The sequence below is a fragment of the Pungitius pungitius genome, chromosome 11 (genome assembly GCF_949316345.1).
Source record: "Pungitius pungitius chromosome 11, fPunPun2.1, whole genome shotgun sequence".
Taxonomy (NCBI): domain Eukaryota; kingdom Metazoa; phylum Chordata; class Actinopteri; order Perciformes; family Gasterosteidae; genus Pungitius; species Pungitius pungitius.
The window spans coordinates 13,819,573-13,838,907 of record NC_084910.1 but is presented as its reverse complement, the minus strand read 5'-3'; the positions used below and the strand labels follow the sequence as shown (position 1 = coordinate 13,838,907).

At 42.4% G+C, this 19,335-nt stretch overlaps 3 protein-coding genes across 6 annotated transcripts; all 3 read left to right on the top strand.

Moving 5' to 3' along the window:
* The first annotated feature begins 774 nt into the window (after nt 1-774).
* On the top strand, nt 775-5,136 carry opn9 (opsin 9). Its single transcript, XM_037453404.2, has 9 exons — nt 775-872; nt 1,630-1,817; nt 1,997-2,147; nt 2,291-2,430; nt 2,809-2,947; nt 3,068-3,182; nt 3,569-3,649; nt 3,730-4,264; nt 4,354-5,136. Exons 2-9 carry the CDS (start codon nt 1,697-1,699, stop codon nt 4,467-4,469), a joined length of 1,398 nt encoding a protein of 465 aa, XP_037309301.2. The 5' UTR covers nt 775-872; nt 1,630-1,696; the 3' UTR covers nt 4,470-5,136.
* A 26-nt stretch (nt 5,137-5,162) lies between these two features.
* Nucleotides 5,163-13,734, top strand: iffo1b (intermediate filament family orphan 1b). 3 transcript variants are annotated; one of them, XM_037453360.2, is made up of 9 exons: nt 5,163-6,497; nt 8,652-8,712; nt 9,515-9,610; nt 10,062-10,202; nt 10,540-10,721; nt 10,802-10,928; nt 11,441-11,530; nt 11,794-11,924; nt 12,159-13,734. In XM_037453360.2, the coding sequence occupies exons 1-9, from the start codon at nt 5,518-5,520 to the stop codon at nt 12,259-12,261; spliced, it is 1,911 nt and encodes a 636-aa protein (XP_037309257.1). In that variant the 5' UTR covers nt 5,163-5,517; the 3' UTR covers nt 12,262-13,734. The 3 variants fall into 3 exon arrangements, with proteins under 3 accessions (XP_037309257.1, XP_037309256.1, XP_037309259.1); XM_037453359.2 differs by having other exon boundaries at nt 10,537-10,721; XM_037453362.2 differs by lacking the exon at nt 12,159-13,734 and having other exon boundaries at nt 10,537-10,721; nt 11,794-11,928.
* Nucleotides 13,735-13,880: 146 nt separating this feature from the next.
* si:dkey-260g12.1 (uncharacterized) lies at nt 13,881-19,332 on the top strand. Of its 2 annotated transcripts, XM_037453426.2 has the most exons (11): nt 13,881-15,561; nt 15,679-15,745; nt 15,888-15,933; nt 16,248-16,358; nt 16,556-16,696; nt 17,013-17,109; nt 17,320-17,378; nt 17,935-18,051; nt 18,243-18,265; nt 18,348-18,453; nt 18,661-19,332. In XM_037453426.2, the coding sequence occupies exons 2-11, from the start codon at nt 15,680-15,682 to the stop codon at nt 18,939-18,941; spliced, it is 1,047 nt and encodes a 348-aa protein (XP_037309323.1). In that variant the 5' UTR covers nt 13,881-15,561; nt 15,679; the 3' UTR covers nt 18,942-19,332. The 2 variants fall into 2 exon arrangements, with proteins under 2 accessions (XP_037309323.1, XP_037309321.1); XM_037453424.2 differs by having other exon boundaries at nt 13,881-15,745.
* The last annotated feature ends 3 nt before the right edge of the window (nt 19,333-19,335 follow it).

Here is a 19,335-nt window from a genome sequence, read left to right as displayed (position 1 = left end):
GGGGGATAAGTACTGGTCTCGGGCAGATGGATTCTTACGCGGTTCATAGACTTTAGCAAACCCTTGGATGTTTTTTTGCATGCATTTCCCCTCTGTGGGAATACACAGTTGACTCGGTTACTGCAAATCAATTCTTTCGCCATCGCCTTTTATAAAATGTTTACCACTTGTACATTTCTTCTCCCCTGCTTCCCTTTTTGTGTTGTCCATGATCCGTCCCGTCTGTGTGGCTACTGGATAACAAGAAGCCCATTGTAACGGTTCAACATGAGGCTTTAATGAATTATAACTGCATCACTGAATAATCATGGAGTGATCAGATATCACTCCGTATCTGCCTCGCTCCTTGGGTATAGAAAAGAAATGGGGATTACAGATTTATTGCACACATAGGTGTATATGAAGAGGGACCACGCATAGGACATTTAAGTTTCCCTTGCTGTTTTCCTTGAATTTTTTAGGAAATATACATTTAGTAAAATCGAAATTTGATCAAGACAAATTAAGAATGGTCAGTTCTCTTCAAACTGAACTCTATTTATTTCAGTATTTTGTTCCTGTGATTTGAAGATTTACATAAAAAAAAGATTTCATTGAGCTGGGTTTAATGTTTGAATAAAAATCATTCAAAAAGATAATATGGATTTAGTAAATAGCTGGAGAGGAGATTCTGAGGGTCAGAGACTTAACATTTCTCTCTCTCTCCCCCTCCCACAGTCTCCTCCTCTCCCTCTCTGTGTTCCTCTCGCTGATCATTTGTTCTAAGCCAGATTTCAACAGGGAAGCGTCTCTTCAGAGAAATCCCACGATGACTGAGTAGAAATATTGGATCTCTGCCATAAGAAGGATCTGAGAAAGCAAACCGGTTGAAGGTGAGTGGTGATGCTTCGTAAGTGTGATGCTTCGGGCAGGTGTGGGTTTGAATGACCTTTAAAAAAAGTGTTGGGAAAAACCTTTTTTTTGGGGGGGGGTAATTATTTAAAGACATCCCTTTTACGGTGTATCATCTTCCCTGTTATTTTTGATGTGTTCTTTCAGTTCTTCACACTTTGACCCCTTTTCACTCATGAGACTCAGCTGACTGCCAGCTGGATGAATGAGAATTGTCCCTGTGACCCCTTCTTACCAACGCTCAACAACAAACTTTTTTTGAATGACTCATTTTGCAATATGCTTATGGAATTTACATTTTCATCCATATTCTTTGTAATTATCCAAACTGTATCATCATTTATTAATGTATAATGCCGAAAGAAACATAAGCAGAGAGAGAAGATGTGTTGTGTGATCAGTGAAGTAAAGATGCTTTTGATAATATAAATAATACTTCGGAAACCTAAAGCTCTGGATTGCAAAATATCCTGCTGTCTCTTGCCCACTACTGTTTTACCCTTGTTCTCTTAAGCTGGATGTTCTCAATGAGCTTCTTATTTTTGTGTGCACAGTAAGAGCAGATTAAAATTGAGTGAAAATCTTCAGCTGAAACAAAGCGGCGATCAGACCGTAGTCATCAGTGTACTAATTCCTGCGCTGCATGGCATTCCCCCCGGACTGTTACTTCCACACGCTGCGGCTCCAAGTTCTAGTTGTCATGGTGTCTTAAATTCTTCTCTGATTGTGTGTCATCAGTGGCTCCCCGAGGCTCCAGGTGTTGCCTCCTCTTTTGCATACTGCTGTCGGTCAGTGCAGTGCATCCATGGGGGAGAATGGCTCGCAGAGGGGCTCCTGGTTCGTCCCCTCCTACATCCACCCGCTCTTCCTCTCCCGGCTGTCCCCCTCTGCTGACATGGCCATCGGCGTCTTCCTCGTCTTCACGGGTCGGCATGGTTTTATGACACTTTCTACTGCTACTTTCCACTTGAAAATGTTGTGAAATATGAAAATATGTTGAGAGATTTCAAAGTTGATGTGTGACTGACTTATTATTTACTTGGGATAAGGATATTAGATCAGTTCAGTTAAAGTAGCGCTTTCATTCCTATCCTCTTTAAAACAGTTGTTGTCTCAGTGCTGGGCAATGGAGTGGCGTTAATGGTCTACTGCAGGAGACGAAAGAAGCTCAGACCTCCAGAGCTCATGATTATCAACCTGGCCCTCTGCGACTTCGGGTTCAGCCTTCTGGGAGGGCCATTTTTCATCATTTCCAGGTATACAACTTTGTTATTACCTAATAAGAAGCCAGGCTTCCATCGAAGGGTGATGCTACTGTGAGTATGGTCCAACATCTAAAGAAAGAGACGACGATGATCTGTTAAGTGGGGAGACTGAGGCTATTCTCTGCCTCTTTCAGCCTGTGTCATGCGTGGGTCTTTGGGGAGACAGGGTGCCTCTGGTATGGCATTCAGGGCTTTGTGTTCGGCATCGGTTCCCTGCTCACCACCTGTCTCATTTCTCTGGACCGTTGCTTGAAGATCTGCTGCCTAAGATACGGCAAGTCCGAGATAACCATGTGGCATGCACTTGGCATGCAGGCACTCTAAATCCTGATTCATTTGAATAAATTCAGCACCGGTCAGAAGTTTGGACACATTTTCGCGTTCAACTCAATGAGAATCTGTATCCAAACGTTTGATTGTAGGGGCATTTCTTGCCATACAGGCTTTTACACAAATGTGACACAATATACACATCAAAGTCTTTGCACGACGCTCTCTTTCTTCTTAAATGAATTGACTCAGAGTAATTGATTTAAAAGTTATGCATGGAGTGAAATCCATTAAACCTGCTAATGTTTCAAGAGTCTATTCAAAAATATAAGTGCTCTTAAACTATGTTCCCCACGTTTCTTCATGTTCATTGTCTCTCTAGGTCAATGGATTGAGAGACGCCATGTAACTCTGTCCATAGTGCTGGTGTGGGTTTACACCTTGTTCTGGGCCTTACTGCCTGCTTTTGGCTTTGGAAGTTATGGACCAGAACCTTATGGGACAAGCTGCACCATAAACTGGTAATCTCTCAATTGATTTACAATGCTGCGCAATTTGAAACAATTGTTTGCAAATGTCTGAGTATTCTCAGATCTCTTACTGATTAATGATGATCAGTATACCTGTCCAACTATTTGAAGGTGGAGCATGAGGTCGTCTCTATATGACAGGATCTACATTTTACTCATCCTGATATTATGCTTTGGAATTCCAACACTCACCATCGTTGCCTCATATTTGGCCATCCTTCTGACGGTGAGGACAAGTTACTTCATAACACAAAGTGGGAGGTCTGGGAGCTGTGTGTGTATTCTGTACATATTTTGTTGAGATGTGTCAGTCACTTGCTTAGCGGCACAATGTGTGGAATATTACAATTTCAACTCTGGCACCTCCTAGTGAAAGTATTAAAAAAGACACCATGACGGAGCGCAAAGTGTGCACACAACCTACTTTAATTCCATCAATAGACAAACAAGAGACACAGTGGCCTAAACATTTTTAAAATTGTAAAAATAAAATGAGGAATTATTCATATCATGGCTTTAAAATATAAAAATTTCTATATATCTTGACTTTGTGCTAGTCAATTGTGTCATAATTGGAGAAATTTAAGCATCAACCGTTGCTTGCATTTTCAGGTCCACAGATCTAAACGCACTCTGGCATCCATACCGTCCTCTTCTGTCACTCACAGTGGCAAAGAACTCAGACTTACAAAGGTAAACCCTACCAGGAAGTCTTTTTTAGATTTCATAAATGAACAAAAAAAAAAAAAAAGACAGCCATTTGTTGATTTCAGATAGCTGCTGTGGTGTGCACCACCTTCCTCCTGGCCTGGATGCCCTATGCCGCCGTGTCTCTGTTCTCCGTACTCCTTCCCAGAGACGACCAAGAGGCATCTCTGCAGACTGTGGCGGCGGAGTCGATTGAGATGACCTCCAGCTCCCCGAGGGCGCCAAAGGTCCTTGATATCCCCTCACTGCTCAACTGGACCGCTGCCGAATATTACCGACAAATCTACTACAGTCCCGAGAAAAAGTGGGGCAATGTGAATAACATGAATTCAGCCTCCATCCCTGGCCTGAGCGACGCCACGTTGGGGTCCCCCCTCGACAGAGAGGCCGAGCCAATGAGCGAGAGCCCCCAGCCGTCCTCCTCCCTCCCACCCGTAGTCACCTTGATCCCCGTTTTGTTTGCCAAGTCCCACTGCATGATCAACCCAATAATCTACCAGATCATGAACAGGGAGTTCAGGAATGACATCTATGCAATGTTTTTTGGACAAGAGAAGGCGAAGAGAAGGCGAATGCAGGGGAGGAAGGAAAGCTGTGACAGTAAGGAATGAGTCAACTACTAAAGATTTTACAAGTAACGGCTCTTGTCACCAAGACCATATTGTTTTCTTTTTTATCCTCTCTTCAAGGGAGCATCAGCGTCTCCGATGGCCCCAGCTGGAAGAGGAGAAGGAGCCGTGTCCCTGTCTGTGGAAAGAAAAAAGAGAAATCTGAAGAAAGAGAAGAACCGGGGGAATTAGAGTGAGAGCGATGCGTTGGGTTCTGCCTCTTTGGACCCTGAAGGCTGCACACAGAGACGCTGCAGCATTGGGGGACACAGAAGGGCAGATCTGAAATATGAGATATATAATAGAATATAGAAATATAATAATAATAACATATTTATGAAAATGTTGTCTTTCTTTCCTTGATGTCTTAGCCCTGCAACAGATTTGCTGCAACAGATGTTGTTACCATGACAATTTTGAGAAATGTTATGTACAAATCGGGGTATATTTATTCTTACATTTTACTCCCTTAATTGAACACCGAACACCTTCCATGGTCTTTCCTCACAAGACGAGTTATTTATCAAATACCCATTTTGTGAAGTGAAATTATGAATTAATGAATTACTGCTAAATAGTCTAAGCGTCCATTCCTAAATCGCAGGGTAATTCATACGTTTTCTTTTGTGTTTGAACATTTTATTATTATTACTGTTTTATTTAATCATTCATTGTTTGACTCCCAGTTGCATTGAACTCATGAACTAATTATTGAGTGAAACCAAAGGCAACAACAACAACAACAACAACAATAAAGCTTTGTGCTGCACAGAAAACAAGCAGCTGATGGACCAGCGCGTCTCTAGTCGAGTGTTTACGGTAACAGCTGCTCCTCCAACCCCGCAGCACCGCGCCGCTCCTGCCCGGCCGTCACATCTCGATGCCAGAACTTCAGTGACAGTGGATTTCTCCTCCTCGCTCTGCGTCATTTACTTCATTTTATTCACATTTATTTTGCAAAAAACATCTCGCCGAGGCGCTGGTGCGGTGTCGCTGCCGTTTACCTCCTCGCTCGCAGCCCGTTCGGAGTCGCTTTTGGATGATTTATTTTGGACGTTTAGAGAGCGCTGATCCGTCGGCCGACGCTAAGACCTGTGAGCTTTAAGGATAAGATTCTTATTTAGAAACTGTTATATAAACCGGTGAATACTGGCCGTAGTGAGCGCGCGTTTCTCCGCTTCGTTTAACCGCGTGTTGTTTCTCTCCTGTAATTCTGTTGTGCAAAGACCATTCCCGTCCGTGTTCATGCCAGATCTGCAGCGCTTTAGTTTCCCATACCATAGCATGAATCCTTTGTTGGGGGCCAACGCGCATCTCCAACAGCATTCGCAGCAGGGTGAGGCTCCCGGACACCCGGACTCTCCTTCGGGGATCCTGCCCGACGCCGTTTTCGGTGGACCGGACCCGACGTCCTTTTGGCTGGGTGAGCAATCCGGGCCCGACCATCCGGGGCCTGACTTCACCGCACCCTCGCAGGCGTCACTTTACCTCCCCCACAACCACGGCCACTACCACCGGCGTGCTGTGTCGCAGCCCCCTGCCGCCATGGCTCTCAGAAACGACCTGGGATCCAACATCAGCGTCCTCAAAACGCTCAACCTGAGGTTCAGATGCTTTCTAGCAAAAGTGCACGAGTTGGAGCGAAGAAACAAGATTTTAGAGAAGCAGCTGCAGCAGGCGCTGGATGCCAACAAAAGCTGTCAAGGTGGATGCTGTGAGAGCAGGGGGCATACCCAGGAGGCAGGTGTGCAGACTGGATTTGTCGGGACCCTTCCCCTGAGGCCCGGCTCCCTTCCCTTCCACAACACCAACAACTCGGCAAGGAGGCCGACAACACAGTTCACACCGCCACTCGCTTCAATCCTGTCACCTGCTGCTGCAGAAAACTCATCCCAAATAAATGCCACTTATTACCCGGCCATCACCATCAGCCAGGCCTCTCCCTGTGCGGAGTCCCCGGGCTCCGGCTCCAAGACTTTCTGCAGCACCAGCGCAGGTCCAGGGAGCTGCGCCAACCCTCCGCCGCGGTTTCTACCGGGCACCATCTGGTCCTACAACCACACACGGCGGTTTGGCCCCGGTGGCGACCGTCTGACCAGCCCGGGGGTCCCCTGGGTGCAGCCGGACGGAGTCGGGGTCCAGATTGACACCATCACGCCTGAGATAAGAGCCCTGTATAACGTCCTGGCCAAAGTGAAGAGGGAGAGAGACGAGTATAAACGCAGGTAAATGGAGTAAAAGCCTTTTATTGTAAATGGAATGGGCCTAAAGGGGAGTGAGGTCGTACTGTAGTTTCCTAAAGTGTGTGTGTGTGTGTGTAATGCGACTGCAGTGTGTGTAAAGCGACTGCTGATTAGCTGTCTCCAGCAGAAGAGGAGTCAGCACAAACCCAACTCCATCCGTCACATACAGCCTGACCCTGCAAGCCTGCACCATGTCTGACCACAGAGACAGGTGCTGCTCATAGACACGCACCACCGAAATATATAGAAGAAGAATGAAGGTCAAGTATCATTAGTGGGGACGTGTGAAGCTCATACTGCTTCACAAATGTTCACTTCTGAGTTCATTATGCCGCCAAGATGACTCACCAAACAAGCTGAGTCTACAGCAGACATTTGATTTATAAAACAGAGATGATGAGAGACTGTAATGATGGTTTCATCTAACCACAAACTGATGGTGGTCAAGTTAGGTTTAATGTGAGTATTCAAACAAACACTACTATTTTTTGAAAATGGGAATCTTGACCTACAGTTGAAATTCTTAGTTGATTATATTGCTTATTTTTGTAATAGAATTCTTTCAATTGTTTGTTTTTAGACAATTGCCGGATATTTTATTCCCATGATAAATATTCAAGAAAATAATCGGCAGGTTAATTAATAATGAACATGATCGTTAGTTGCTGCCCCAATATAATGCAACGTTGCTGGACCGACAATCACTTCACGACAATCATTCATCATTAGCGTACCGGTTTGCAACAATGTGGCACGATGACATCACTAGTCCAAAACTGCATGCTCTGATTTCCAATTTTGGGAGAATCACAGAACACAAGGGATAACTCATTGTGGTCTCTCTCTTAGGGTGGATTCTCCCATTAAATAATTTGAGAAAACCCCCCACATCTGTTAAACCCTGTTGTGACTTTGAAGGACACGGGGAAGGTTTTGGATTACGTATGATTCATTCTGAGGGAATTTCAGTAGCTCCATGTTCCAGCGCGTTAAATCCTCTCATATTATGTCCAAACGAGCAGCCGTGCGGTCTACACGGAGGAGGTGCTGACCACAGTATAGTGGGCTCTTTGTGAATGAGGTAGAGGGACACAAACAACAGCCAAAAGTATGTGTGACATAAGAGGCACAGTGTGGTCGTGTGTAGATGAGTTGCTCATCACAGTCGTGGCGCGTGTCTGTTGACACTGAATCGTTCTCTAGTCTCTAAACTCACCTATGAATTTAATTATCTTAAAAATTGTATTGAATTTCTTCCTTTTCTTTTATTTATACATTTGAACTTTTTTGTTCAAGGATGACTTTTCTCTCCCCCTTCCACCCTCCCTGAAGCCCCTGCCCCTCACCCTGTCACTCTGTCATATTGTGTTCCCCACACTGAACATGTTCTCTCACGGTCTCTACCTCCCTTCTCTCCCACTGCGCATCACCCTCTTCACACTCCACACTATCTGCAATGCAGCATGCACTGCGAGCTCTGACTGCCGGATGGGGGCTTGGCTTGTGCAGAAGGAGGCACCTCTCCGCCTTCTGTTTGCTTTCACCTTACTGATGAAAAAAGCATCCTCTACAATGGCAACAACTCCTGTTTCATGACTCGCTTTTTTTGGGAATCAGTATTCCCTGAAGGTCCGGATGTGCCGCAGCATTCTGCATTTAAAGCAACATTTAAATAGAAGGCTACATCATCTGCAGTGACTCTTTTTCCATGGGCACGTGTGCTGTGTGAAGTCACTGAATCTGGGATTCAATTTATAGCTCAGGCTTTTTCAATTTCAGATTCATGGGCAAGCCATCTCACTTACACTTTTCCAATCAAACCTGATCCTGAATCCCTGACTGTAGCGTCATCTGACTTAATGCATCTGGAGGGATTTGGTTGTTGAAGCGTTTTTATGTGGCTACTCAGAGGCACTTGAAATTATATATCATCTGGCCAAAGTGTCTCACAGCTCTTTTGACCTTTCAACTGACTGAAAAAGCGATGTCACGTATCCCTCTATACTACAGTGGCCTTCCCAAGTTGGGGTAAAAGATGCATGGCTGTTTATGCAAAACAACATGTTCTATATGTTATCTATTTACATTGCACGATACTAAAATATTCTTTATTTGTACATTCAATGTGACTTTTAGGTGGGAAGAAGAATACACTATGAGGATGGATCTGCAACAGAAAATAGCAGACCTACAAGAGGTAACGTGTGTGTATGTGTGTGTGTGTGTGTGTGTGTGTGTGTGTGTGTGTGTGTGTGTGTATGTGTATGTGCGTGTGTGTGTGTGTGTTTGTGTGTGTGTGTGTGTGTGTGTGTGGCTAGAGCCCAACAATGCGGTATGTTGAGACCAAAGTGATACTTAAGCTTTTGCTTATCTGGTGGTTAAATAGTTTGGATGAGGCTTTTTTACTTAACTGATAACATTAGGAAACAGCCGTTCTTACTTCTACACACAAAGCTGGTTCACTCTTTGGTTATTGTTTTCTTCAATGTTTTTGCTTCTGACCATTACCTGATTGAAAATGCAGCTACCATTCTGACCTTATATATGCTTCCTGCATCTTTGTCTTCATAAACCAAAAGAATGTACTGATTTCCTGTGTGTGTGTGTGTGCGCGCATGTGTGTGTGTGTGTGTGTGTGCGGGGGTGTCTACGTGTTTCTACACATGCACCTATGCTGATGCCAGGAATTTGAACCTGACCCCGTTTAGCAGGCAGCAAATCAACAGAAGTAGACCACACAGTAAAAAAACACTTGAGTCCTGACCATTTCTGTAGCATATGAACCAGTCAACAGAGACAAGATAGAATCATGAAGCCCTAAGACAAATCTGGAGATTTAGGATTTACAATGTTTCGTCCACTATTAATTCTGTGGATGACCTGTGCTTTTATAATGTGACCTGTACTTTCCAGCAAAGAGATGCAGCAGCACATGTGGCTGCGAGAGTGTTTGCACTTCTGCGTGTTTGTCTTTTGATCTTTTGTTTTTATGTGCGCAGGACCTGCAAGAGAGTGAAGGCTGTCAGGACGAGTTGGCTGTCAGAGTGAAGCAGCTGAAGGCTGAGCTGGTTCTCTTCAAAGGCCTCATGAGTAATGTGAGCAAACCATGCAGGCACATACACATCAACACTAACTATATGTCGTCCTGCTTTTCAGTGGATGAAATGTGGTATTCGGCTCTTAAAATACCACAATGCGGCTTCAATGTGATAACTGGAAGAGAAAAAATCTTTATACATGGTTATACATTAATAATACAACATTAATAAAAAAAGCTATCGCTGCCATGTTTGGCAGGTGTTTATCCTCATTCAGAACTGTCTATTTATTCAGCCTATTCATTTTTGAGCAAGACCTGATTAATGGAGCATTTAATCTCATAACACCTAACAAAAGGTGCATAACAGAAACACACAGTCATGCTGAAGGAGGTTATTAAACAGATAGAGATGTTTTTACAGACCTTATTTGATGCACGAGTAATGAATTCATTTTCAGTCAATTCTGGTACGTTTCTTACTGTGGTTACTTCCATGGTCTCTGTAGAACCTGTCGGATTTGGACAGTAAGATCCAGGAGAAAGCCATGAAGGTGGACATGGACATCTGCCGCAGGATCGACATCACAGCTCGCCTCTGTGACGTCGCTCAGCAGAGGAACTGTGAAGATGTGATCCAGATGTACCAGGTACCAGGTTCAAATCTGACGAGCTAACGTTCTTACCTCTGGTTCTTTTCTTCTGCCAAAAACAATTCATTCATAACCCGAGAAAGGTGTAGATCAATATACCGTGTTTTCTGGTAGTTCAATAAATAAATGGTGTATGACACAACCCCAGAGTGAAGCCAGTTCCTGCACTTGTGTATCCTCATTATAATTTTAACCTATACAACGTTCCAATGAGAAATATGTATGTTTTCATATAGACTTAACACCAAGCTATAGTTCCACGAGTCACTACGTGTCAACCTGTTTTTCTTGTATATTTATGGCGATGGTCTGAATCCTGAATGTTTCCCAGCAGGTTCCTAACCCATCAGCCCTTCACTGCCGCCGGAAACCAACCCCTCTGTCGTTCCCCGGCAGCGAGGGCGATGACCCCGTCAGCACCTCTGAAAGTGACGGGGGAGGGGTCAAAGATGGAGACAACTGTGGCTCATCGGCCAATCAGATCAATGAGGAGATGCAGAGGATGCTGAACCATCTGTGGGTGGTCTAACTTTTGATATTAGTGTCTTTTAGTCCTGCAACTAATTAGTCAATGTGTGTGTACGGTTTTCTTTTAGACGTGAGTGTGAGTTTGAGGATGATTGCGACAGCCTGGCCTGGGAGGAGACTGAAGAGACTCTGCTCCTCTGGGAGGACTTCCCAGGATGCACTCTGCCACCTGACCCCACCCACCCACCAGGAGAGGTAAGCCATAAGCAATTTGTGTCTTTGATCAGGATCTAAACGTTTTGTCAATTCAGACGGCTGCATGGGTGCCTCGATATGATTCCGGTTTTGAGGAGGTGATCTTGGTCGATACCTTTCTGTCTTTGGCGTTGACACAAAGCTTCACTGCTCTACTACTTCAGGGTCACTTTATGACAAAACAATAAACAGACACACCAACAGACACACAGTGACTGACCCTGTTATTCCAGTGTGTTTGTTTCCAAGAAATGCTTGTGAGTATTTGTTTTCAATCACTGGCTGAGTGGTGGTGGAACAATGGGCGGAGTAGAGGAGCTGCATTAGTCAGGGAAATTTGAGCTGATAGGAGGCATTAAGCCATCTGCACTTTGATAGTTGTGTACTTTGTTGTGCTATGATTAGCACGCAAACACATGATCTGTCAGCTACAAGTGGTACTGCATTTTATCACTTGTATTTCCCGACCACAAACGTACTTAAAATCTTTCCGTTCTCTCTCTCTCAACCAGGAGGACTGTCTGGAAAAGGTGATAAATGACACTGAATGTCTTTTCAAGTCCCGAGAGAAGGAATACCAAGAGACAATTGACCAGATTGAGGTTAGATTTCTAAATTGCAAAAACATCCCTGTGCATATATGTTTTTCTTTATGTCAGTATCATTTGTTTAATCTCATGTCCTTTTCTGATGCAGAATTTCTTTTAATCTCCCGTGCATGCAAACAAAAAACATATCTTGAAATGATTCTTTATTTAGACATGACATAAAACCATGTAGATTGGGGTGACGTGCCACACAACTCCCTTTAGAGTTGTTAATGGTGTATTTTTAATATGACTCAATATACGTTTTCTTACTCCAGCTGGAATTGGCCACAGCAAAGAGTGACATGAACCGACACCTCCACGAGTACATGGAGATGTGTTCGATGAAGAGAGGCCTAGATGTTCAGATGGAGACCTGCAGGAGACTCATCACACAAAGTGGAGACAGGTAACACTCACAATACTCCTGACAGTCCTTTTCATATTCTTGGTCCTTTGGCTCCATAGTGATATACTTCACTATTTACCCCTTCACGATGTCAATAAGCAGTGAAATACATTTAATGGAACACATCACATACATGCATATTACAGTATGTTATAAACCATTTAGTCATTTCAATACAGAATACTTTTACCACGTCCTCACATTCCATCATGTGTTTGTGTTTGCGTCGCACAGTGACTCAGCGGCGCCCGTGGCGGCTGAGGACGGGGACCGGAGGGAAAGCGACAGGTCCTCATCATCACCGCCGCCCTCTTCCTCGAGTGCTAGAAGATCTTGACACTTCCTCAATTCGGCAGCAACGGAGGCTGTGCTCCCATGACCTGCGACGCACCTAACGCTACAGTAACACGCTGATGCAATACACGCCTGTAACTATGGCAACACCATGTTTACACATGAACCTTTTCATTTGCAGAGTATTCTTGTTAGCACTTCTTTCTCTCCATTCAAGTCAGCTTCGGTCTGGGGAGAATTTTCAGAGCTGAAACTAGGAATGAGTATCTTTATCTTTAAGAAGAGGTCTTCTTATTGTAGGACCTATATGACGTAGTTGAATCTTATAACGTCCTTTCAGATTCAGAAAGGATCCTGAATCTAGTGTAAGTTAACGTGCTGATGTGCAGTACTGCATGCTACTGGAAAGCATAGCATGACTTATTCACTCCCAACACAGTAAGAAAACACTTGATAACCAGAGTATCTGAAGCCGATCAATGTTGTAAAGTCACTGGATCCTTGTGAAGTCAACTCTGTTACAGGCTCGTGGTTATAAAACTATAACTAAACAAAGACAAAAAGGGGATAGCTGGGGTCTTGAAGTAGAGGTCTTTCTGAAGTGTATTTATTAATTTCATGGGTCTGTTTTATATTGATAATCATGAGCTTGAGTCTTTAAAGTCTAATAAGATGTCATGATCCAGTATTTTGCTGCCTTACAGCTGCAGATTCAGAGCTTGCTTTCTGTCAGTGTAGAAACCAATTTACCCACAAGCAAAGCAACCCTTATTTAATGAATAACTCAGAACATCTCTGCTTTATTTAGCAACGCATTAAGTGACAAAATTATCAAATAAATGACCTGCTCCCTCTAGGATAGGATCCTAAAAAAAGTAAATCTGCTGTAAATTACCTGAATGTAACCATGTTATTTATTAAGACGGGCTTTAAACTTAGTGGCTTAAACACAGGTAACGTTTGTGTTGTTATTATTAGCCACTAACACCAATGCCCGCAGGTATTGTTGAAAAGAAATCAGAAAATATCCGAGATGAGCACTGACCAAGTCATTTAAAACATTTCATAACAACGAATTGTCTGAAATACATTGAACGCACCTGAAGCTGATTTAGAGCCAAAGTTGGGTCTCCATTGCCCTTTGGCAATAATAATACGCCTGCCTGTTATGTAGATGTAACTAATTAGTTTTATTTTCAGCAGTATTGTCTGAGGTTAGAGTTAGACCTGGATGGTTTGAGCAGTGCTGTTTGGCTGAATAACTTAAAAGAAAGTCCAAAATAGAGTAAGTTAGCCATTTGGTGCCAACATATAATGGCCCGATTGTAAATAAGCAGAAAGCTGCTGTTAAATAAATATAGCTGCGAAAAGCTAATTCACCAAGGTGCTTGATGTATATAAACGAAACCTATTTTTGAGCCTGTTTGCACATAGAAAGGAAGAGCAAAGCAGAAATGTATATGAAGCAATCACCACTGCTATTTGTAAAACACGTAACAGAAAGATGTCAACATGCCGGAAACAGAAAACTATATTTCTTCTGTTACGTTCACTCGTCTCATAGATGCAGGTGGGGATCTAGAATAAGGAATTTTACACAAACACATACCTCATTTTTACTTTATTTAAGTTTTCTTAGGTACATATAACCGTGGATGTTTTACTACTGCTACCGTAGAACAAATATTACCTTACTGCTGGAATTCATCACTGGCATGGTAATGCCCCCCCCCCCCCCCTCTCCCTCCTCTCCCCCCTCTCCCCACCATCACTGTAGTGGCTACTACTGGCTGTAGTTTGTGTGTTAATGGGCTCGTTCCAGCTGCGCTTCCGCTGCGAGTCACACGTCAACACTTTGTTTCCACAATGGACGGTGGAGTTTAATCTTGTTTAAGTGCTGTCTGATTCCGCTGAGTGTTTCCACTACTGTTTGAGTACAGAAGAAGGATGCCAGAGATAAACTGTGTGGGGCATAAAACACGCCATTTGTAGTTCTACTCTTGCGCTCTGAGTGAGTCTCTATGTATGCATGTGTGTCTGTTTTGGGGTGTTATGTCTGTATAGTGAGTGTTTTTAAAAAGACTTTTACCGGGGGCAAATCTACACAAAGGAGAACAAAACATTGGTCCAATTTGATGTTGTCTCTATGTTTAGCATTTGAGACTGAGCTGTCTTTTTGACAATAATCACCTCAAATATTGAAAATATCTAAATCCATTGGTATGTTTTCTTTACAAGTGTATGTGGTTGCCAAATAAAGTCAATTTAAAGATTACTCGTGTAAAAAAAAGATTGAAATGCAAAATGCTTAAGCAAAAAGACTGATAATATATGTGTAATGGGAATATAGCTTTGAATCCTTGTGTTCAAAGACTGCAAACAATGTCCACAGTCACACATATGGAAAGAAATAAGGAATAATTATATTTACTTTTTCAATGGAAAAGATGGCAGTCAATGACAACATATTTTTTTCACTTCTTTAATGTTTTCAAAGAGTGGACAAAATAATTAGAACCAATTTGTGTCGCAAAACAGTTTTAATGATAATCCTGAGGCTTGAATAACTTCTCCAAATGTGTGACAATGCAGCTTTAAACATCAAGACAGTAATTTAAAGCTAAAAAGCTTAACAGCAGAGCAATGTAGTGTCAAGAAAGACTGAAAGAATAAAATATGCAAATGAGAAACATCATTGTGTTATTACTTGTGTACATGTTTCCATTTAGCAAGGGATTGTGTTTTTTATTTTCAAGGCCTTAATTAATCACATTTAAACAACTCAAGAGCTGCGTCTTTATGCAGAAATAATGCACAGATACTGGTAAAATTACTTATTATTATTAACAGTCTGCAAAAAAAAAAGATTTTTGTATCCGACACTTTAAAAGCTTATTAAGAGTAATTAATCTTCAAGGCAGTAACTCTAAGGCTTTTAATTGAAATTCACATTTCTGCTGATTTAACTAAAGATTTAAATGTACCCATTGTTAGTAATGTACTTTAATGAAATGGAAAATATACCGTCATCAGAAATTTAAATTGCTGTGAAAAATGTTCTGCTCCTTCGTCACAGTCAGGTTTTACGGTTTGCACGGAAAGTGATGAGGCTTTCACACAGGAGCGTTAGCGTCACAGTGCAGCTGGGTCTGCATGTGAGAGCTGAATAGAACCGCAGCCCGCTGGCACAGATAAGTAGGCGGAAGCGACAGGAAGATGTCATCGGGTAAGGAAACAGTGACACGGAGGACGGGTAGAGTGACTGAGAGAAAGAAAAAGAGTCGCACCTTGAGGAAGTTAACAAAATCATAGGAGGAGGACAGAGGACACATTATTATCAAAGGTACAGATCTTTTTCTTTTGTTAATGTTCCATCTCATTTTATTGTTATAGCTTATTCATGGTCCGAGAAATTATTTTGGTGCCACTTTTATTGGTGTTTTGTTTTAATGCTCCATAGAATGGGCCTCCTGCAAAGCTTCGTGATCGTCGTGTTATCTGCAGAGTTGGTGCTCACATCTCCGCTGGTAGTGATGTCCTTCAACTACAGCACACAATTATAACATTTATTATAGTATTATAACAAGTATAATTCATGGTGACCAATATATATATATATTTATTAACAAGTATTGAGGTTTGTATCTGATTGTGTTAATGCGTCAACAGATGGATGGGAACCACGGTGACAATAAGTGCAAACTGTGCCCTGCAGGTAAGAACATGTGTGAAAACAGGTGTGAAAACATCCTCTACTTTTGTTTTTTGGTCTGTTTCTCATTTAGCTTTGGTCTAATGAATGATTTAACAACAGCTCATCTTTGTACATCACTATAAAACGCTGAGGCATACGGTATCTATCTTTCTCTCCGGTCTCTGTCTCTGAGTGTGATCTTGATGAAAGGTGATGCCTGCGGCACACACAGTTTTTGCTGTATGACCACATCCTTCATGGATACGCGCGCCGCGAGCGAGCAGCCTATCTCTGCTCATCTGGTTGTTCTCATTCGTTTCTTCCTGTTCTGGCAGGTAGTTATCGGAAGTCTAGTACAGAGTGTGAGTCCTGTCCTACTGGATCCTACACAACTGATCTGAACTGCGAATCCACCTGCCTTCCTTGCTACATGGACTGTAAAACAGGTAAAGAAACTATTGATAGTTGCTTCCCAACATTACGGTCTGATCCATCACTGAAGGTGATGATGATGCCAATGTGAACGTTACGGTCCTATAAAAAATCAGAAAAGAAATATGCTCTTTTTTGATTTTTTGGAAGTTATTTACTTATCCCTGTGATTTTAAATCTGTAAAACATTCTCTGTTTCCCACCATCTCAGATGTTCATATGAAGGTGATTCAGAACTGCACCAGGACAACAAATGTGAAGTGCGTCTGTGAACATGGTTTCAAGTGCATAGTTTTCGTCCCATACTCTGAAAACTGCAGAACATGTGCCAAGATTCCCACTGCCAAAACTGGTAAAGAAAAACTGAGTTTGACAATAAGGAAGGGTGTTACTATCTCACACATATTCTCTACCTCAAGCTGCACCTGTTACTCTTACATAAATGGAGTAGATTTTCTTTTTAAATCCCTACTGGTTGTTAGGCATCAGTTTGGCTCCTGTTAACTTCATCTACTCAAATCAGCTGCCCACAACCAAGAGTGACTCAAACACCTGCAGCATTTCTCATGTATATCTGTACAGTTGGTTGCCATTGCCAAGATTAACCACTGAGATTTTGTTTGGTCTTGTGTTTGTCCTCTAAGATCTGTTTTTTTTTTTTTCACCAGAAGTAGCCGCTGTTGCTTCAGGCAAAGATAAGCACACACCTTCCTCAGCTTCCCCCGGAAATAGCAACACTTCCCACAAACCCTGCCAATCTCCCAAGTATGTTATGCATTTCCTAAGATAAAGTACATGATTAATACCAAACAGCCAACAGCTCTAGATGACATAAAGTGCTTTCATGTCACAGTGCATTCATTAGGATTATTTTAGCATTCGGTACAGACATTAGTGGCTCTGCAGTCGTTCTTTCTTTCATTGGGTCTCATATTTGAGACTGCTGACATAACACTTCGCCCTTATCTGACACAGGTGCAGCCATCAGTCAGTCCCACCGGCAGGAAATGCTACACAACCCGAAGGTGGTGATGGTGAGGAGAATCTGTGGAGAGTGCACAGTACTTTACATTTATTTTCATAGCTCTGAGGCACAATGAATGGTATGTAGTGATTGTTGGTCATTCCAGACTGAAACACCTTATGGATTGTGATGACCTGACTTTGATGATTACTTAATTTCCCTTTGGCACAACCAGCAGGTTGACATGTTTGCTTTTAGTAAAATAACTAAATTAAAGGTTGGCTTTTTATGGAATCAAGTACATACAGTATGTCCATGGTGCTCACTCATGAAGAAATATTGTATTATTTTCCATGAAATCCGGGTCATCCCTGAATTTGGCTTATCACCATGGACAATATCTAACTCCATAATAGTCTACCTCCAAATAGTTTATAAACAAACACCTATAAACCTCATAACTTTAGCCAAAGCTGTACTTAATGAGTAGCAATAATGAGCTAATTAGATCATTGTAGGATGACAACAAAATAGCATTATGTTTTGGCTAACCTGTTTATGTTACCTTCTTTATTAAGCTAATAGCCGTGCGCTGCCTCAAGCAGAGTCTTGTTTCTCTTCCTTAGTGGAGACAAACGACGAGCTGGCGGCCATCTTGTGTCCATTGGTTGCCGTGGGATGCGCGTCGCTCGGGGTCCTCTTGTTCGTTTGTCGCACCGGAGATGAAACGTGTTTCAAGCGAGGTAATGTTGAGTTTACATCCTTGAACGTTACGTCCCCGTTACAATTGACTAAAATGTGTCCAGGAATGTATCATTAGGTTTATAGATTGTTAGTTGCTTCATAAAACTAATTCAGGTTGATGCATCATTAGTGGACATGTCTAAAAAAAAAAATCGTTCTATTTCTCATTTATGTATCTATTGTTTTCCAGCTGTTATAAAGGTATGCAATCTGGTAAGTAGCTCATTTCCAAGCTACTATCTATCATATACTTCTCTTCTGTTTGCACCAAACTAACGGACATGTTTCTCTTCAGGGAAGAACGGATGCTTCTCACAAGTCAAACGACTCAACTCATCACATCCCCAGAGACTCATTCAGCGCAAAGCAGCAGCCACCCTTCCTTCCAGCAGCCAATCTGGGTACTGAAGACTGAAACGAAGACTTTCATGTGAAATACTTGACTCTCTGGAGTCATTATGAAAATAAAACGTAAACATGCAAAAGATGCAGCTGGGTTACTGTAATTATTCAGAATTGTTTGACTGTAAACTATATTTCAATGTACCTCCATGGGTCAATTAAAACGTCCCTTTAAGTGCATTCTCTGTTTGTTCTAATCTCTGTAGGTCCGGTCCATGTCCACAATCCAGGGACGGTCATCTTTAGCTTGCTGAGTCAGTTTACAGGCCAAGTTGGACCGACCGTTGAATGTGTAAAGAAAGCTGAAGGAGTGACTGGTGAAGAGGAAGAAGAAGATGATGAGAGATACTGTCCTGTGTTCCATCCCACTTCTTCTCCGAGTCCCCATCTGCCTGAAGAGGAGAGGAGGGGAGAGACCGAGAGGGTGTTCTTTCCCTCCCAGGAGCAGGGGAAGGACTTCCACATGTCCAAAGAGGAGGAGCTGTGATGCATCCTGATAAATCGATTGGAGTTGGTGGTTGCGGCCAGACTCATCACAGACACATTGTTTTTAAGGATGCGGAGGGCTGTGAAACCACTTATGAGTGTGGAGCCGATCCATCGTGTCTTTTGCAATCTATGAAGGAATCTCAGTGCCCTGCAGGGACATTTTTATCTCCAGGTTCCAAGAAAACATGCAGTCACTACCACAAAAAACATGAACTGTGGGAAGAAAAGCTGGAGGGGGATCTGCCTTGTAAGTTATTAATGAAAACATCAGATGAATACTCTTTAATAAATTGCTTGCTTTTAGAGTTCAATATTTAATGTTTTGTATATATGAGGCACTTATTACAACTCAATTATATGTAGAATAAAAAAGTAGAAATTCATGTTTAAAA

What these genes read in the sequence shown, in the direction of transcription:
- opn9 (XM_037453404.2), top strand. Translation starts at nt 1,697, where the DNA reads ATGGGGGAGAATGGCTCGCAGAGGGGCTCCTGGTTCGTCCCCTCCTAC. An exon ending in CGTCTTCCTCGTCTTCACGG is followed by an intron (nt 1,818 to 1,996) that starts GTCGGCATGGTT and finishes TCTTTAAAACAG; the next exon opens with TTGTTGTCTCAGTGCTGGGC. An exon ending in GATCTGCTGCCTAAGATACG is followed by an intron (nt 2,431 to 2,808) that starts GCAAGTCCGAGA and finishes TTGTCTCTCTAG; the next exon opens with GTCAATGGATTGAGAGACGC.
- iffo1b (XM_037453359.2), top strand. Translation starts at nt 5,518, where the DNA reads ATGCCAGATCTGCAGCGCTTTAGTTTCCCATACCATAGCATGAATCCT. An exon ending in AGAGACGAGTATAAACGCAG is followed by an intron (nt 6,498 to 8,651) that starts GTAAATGGAGTA and finishes TGTGACTTTTAG; the next exon opens with GTGGGAAGAAGAATACACTA. An exon ending in ATGTGATCCAGATGTACCAG is followed by an intron (nt 10,203 to 10,536) that starts GTACCAGGTTCA and finishes AATGTTTCCCAG; the next exon opens with CAGGTTCCTAACCCATCAGC.
- si:dkey-260g12.1 (XM_037453424.2), top strand. Translation starts at nt 15,668, where the DNA reads ATGCTCCATAGAATGGGCCTCCTGCAAAGCTTCGTGATCGTCGTGTTA. An exon ending in CTACATGGACTGTAAAACAG is followed by an intron (nt 16,359 to 16,555) that starts GTAAAGAAACTA and finishes CCACCATCTCAG; the next exon opens with ATGTTCATATGAAGGTGATT. An exon ending in TTATAAAGGTATGCAATCTG is followed by an intron (nt 18,266 to 18,347) that starts GTAAGTAGCTCA and finishes GTTTCTCTTCAG; the next exon opens with GGAAGAACGGATGCTTCTCA.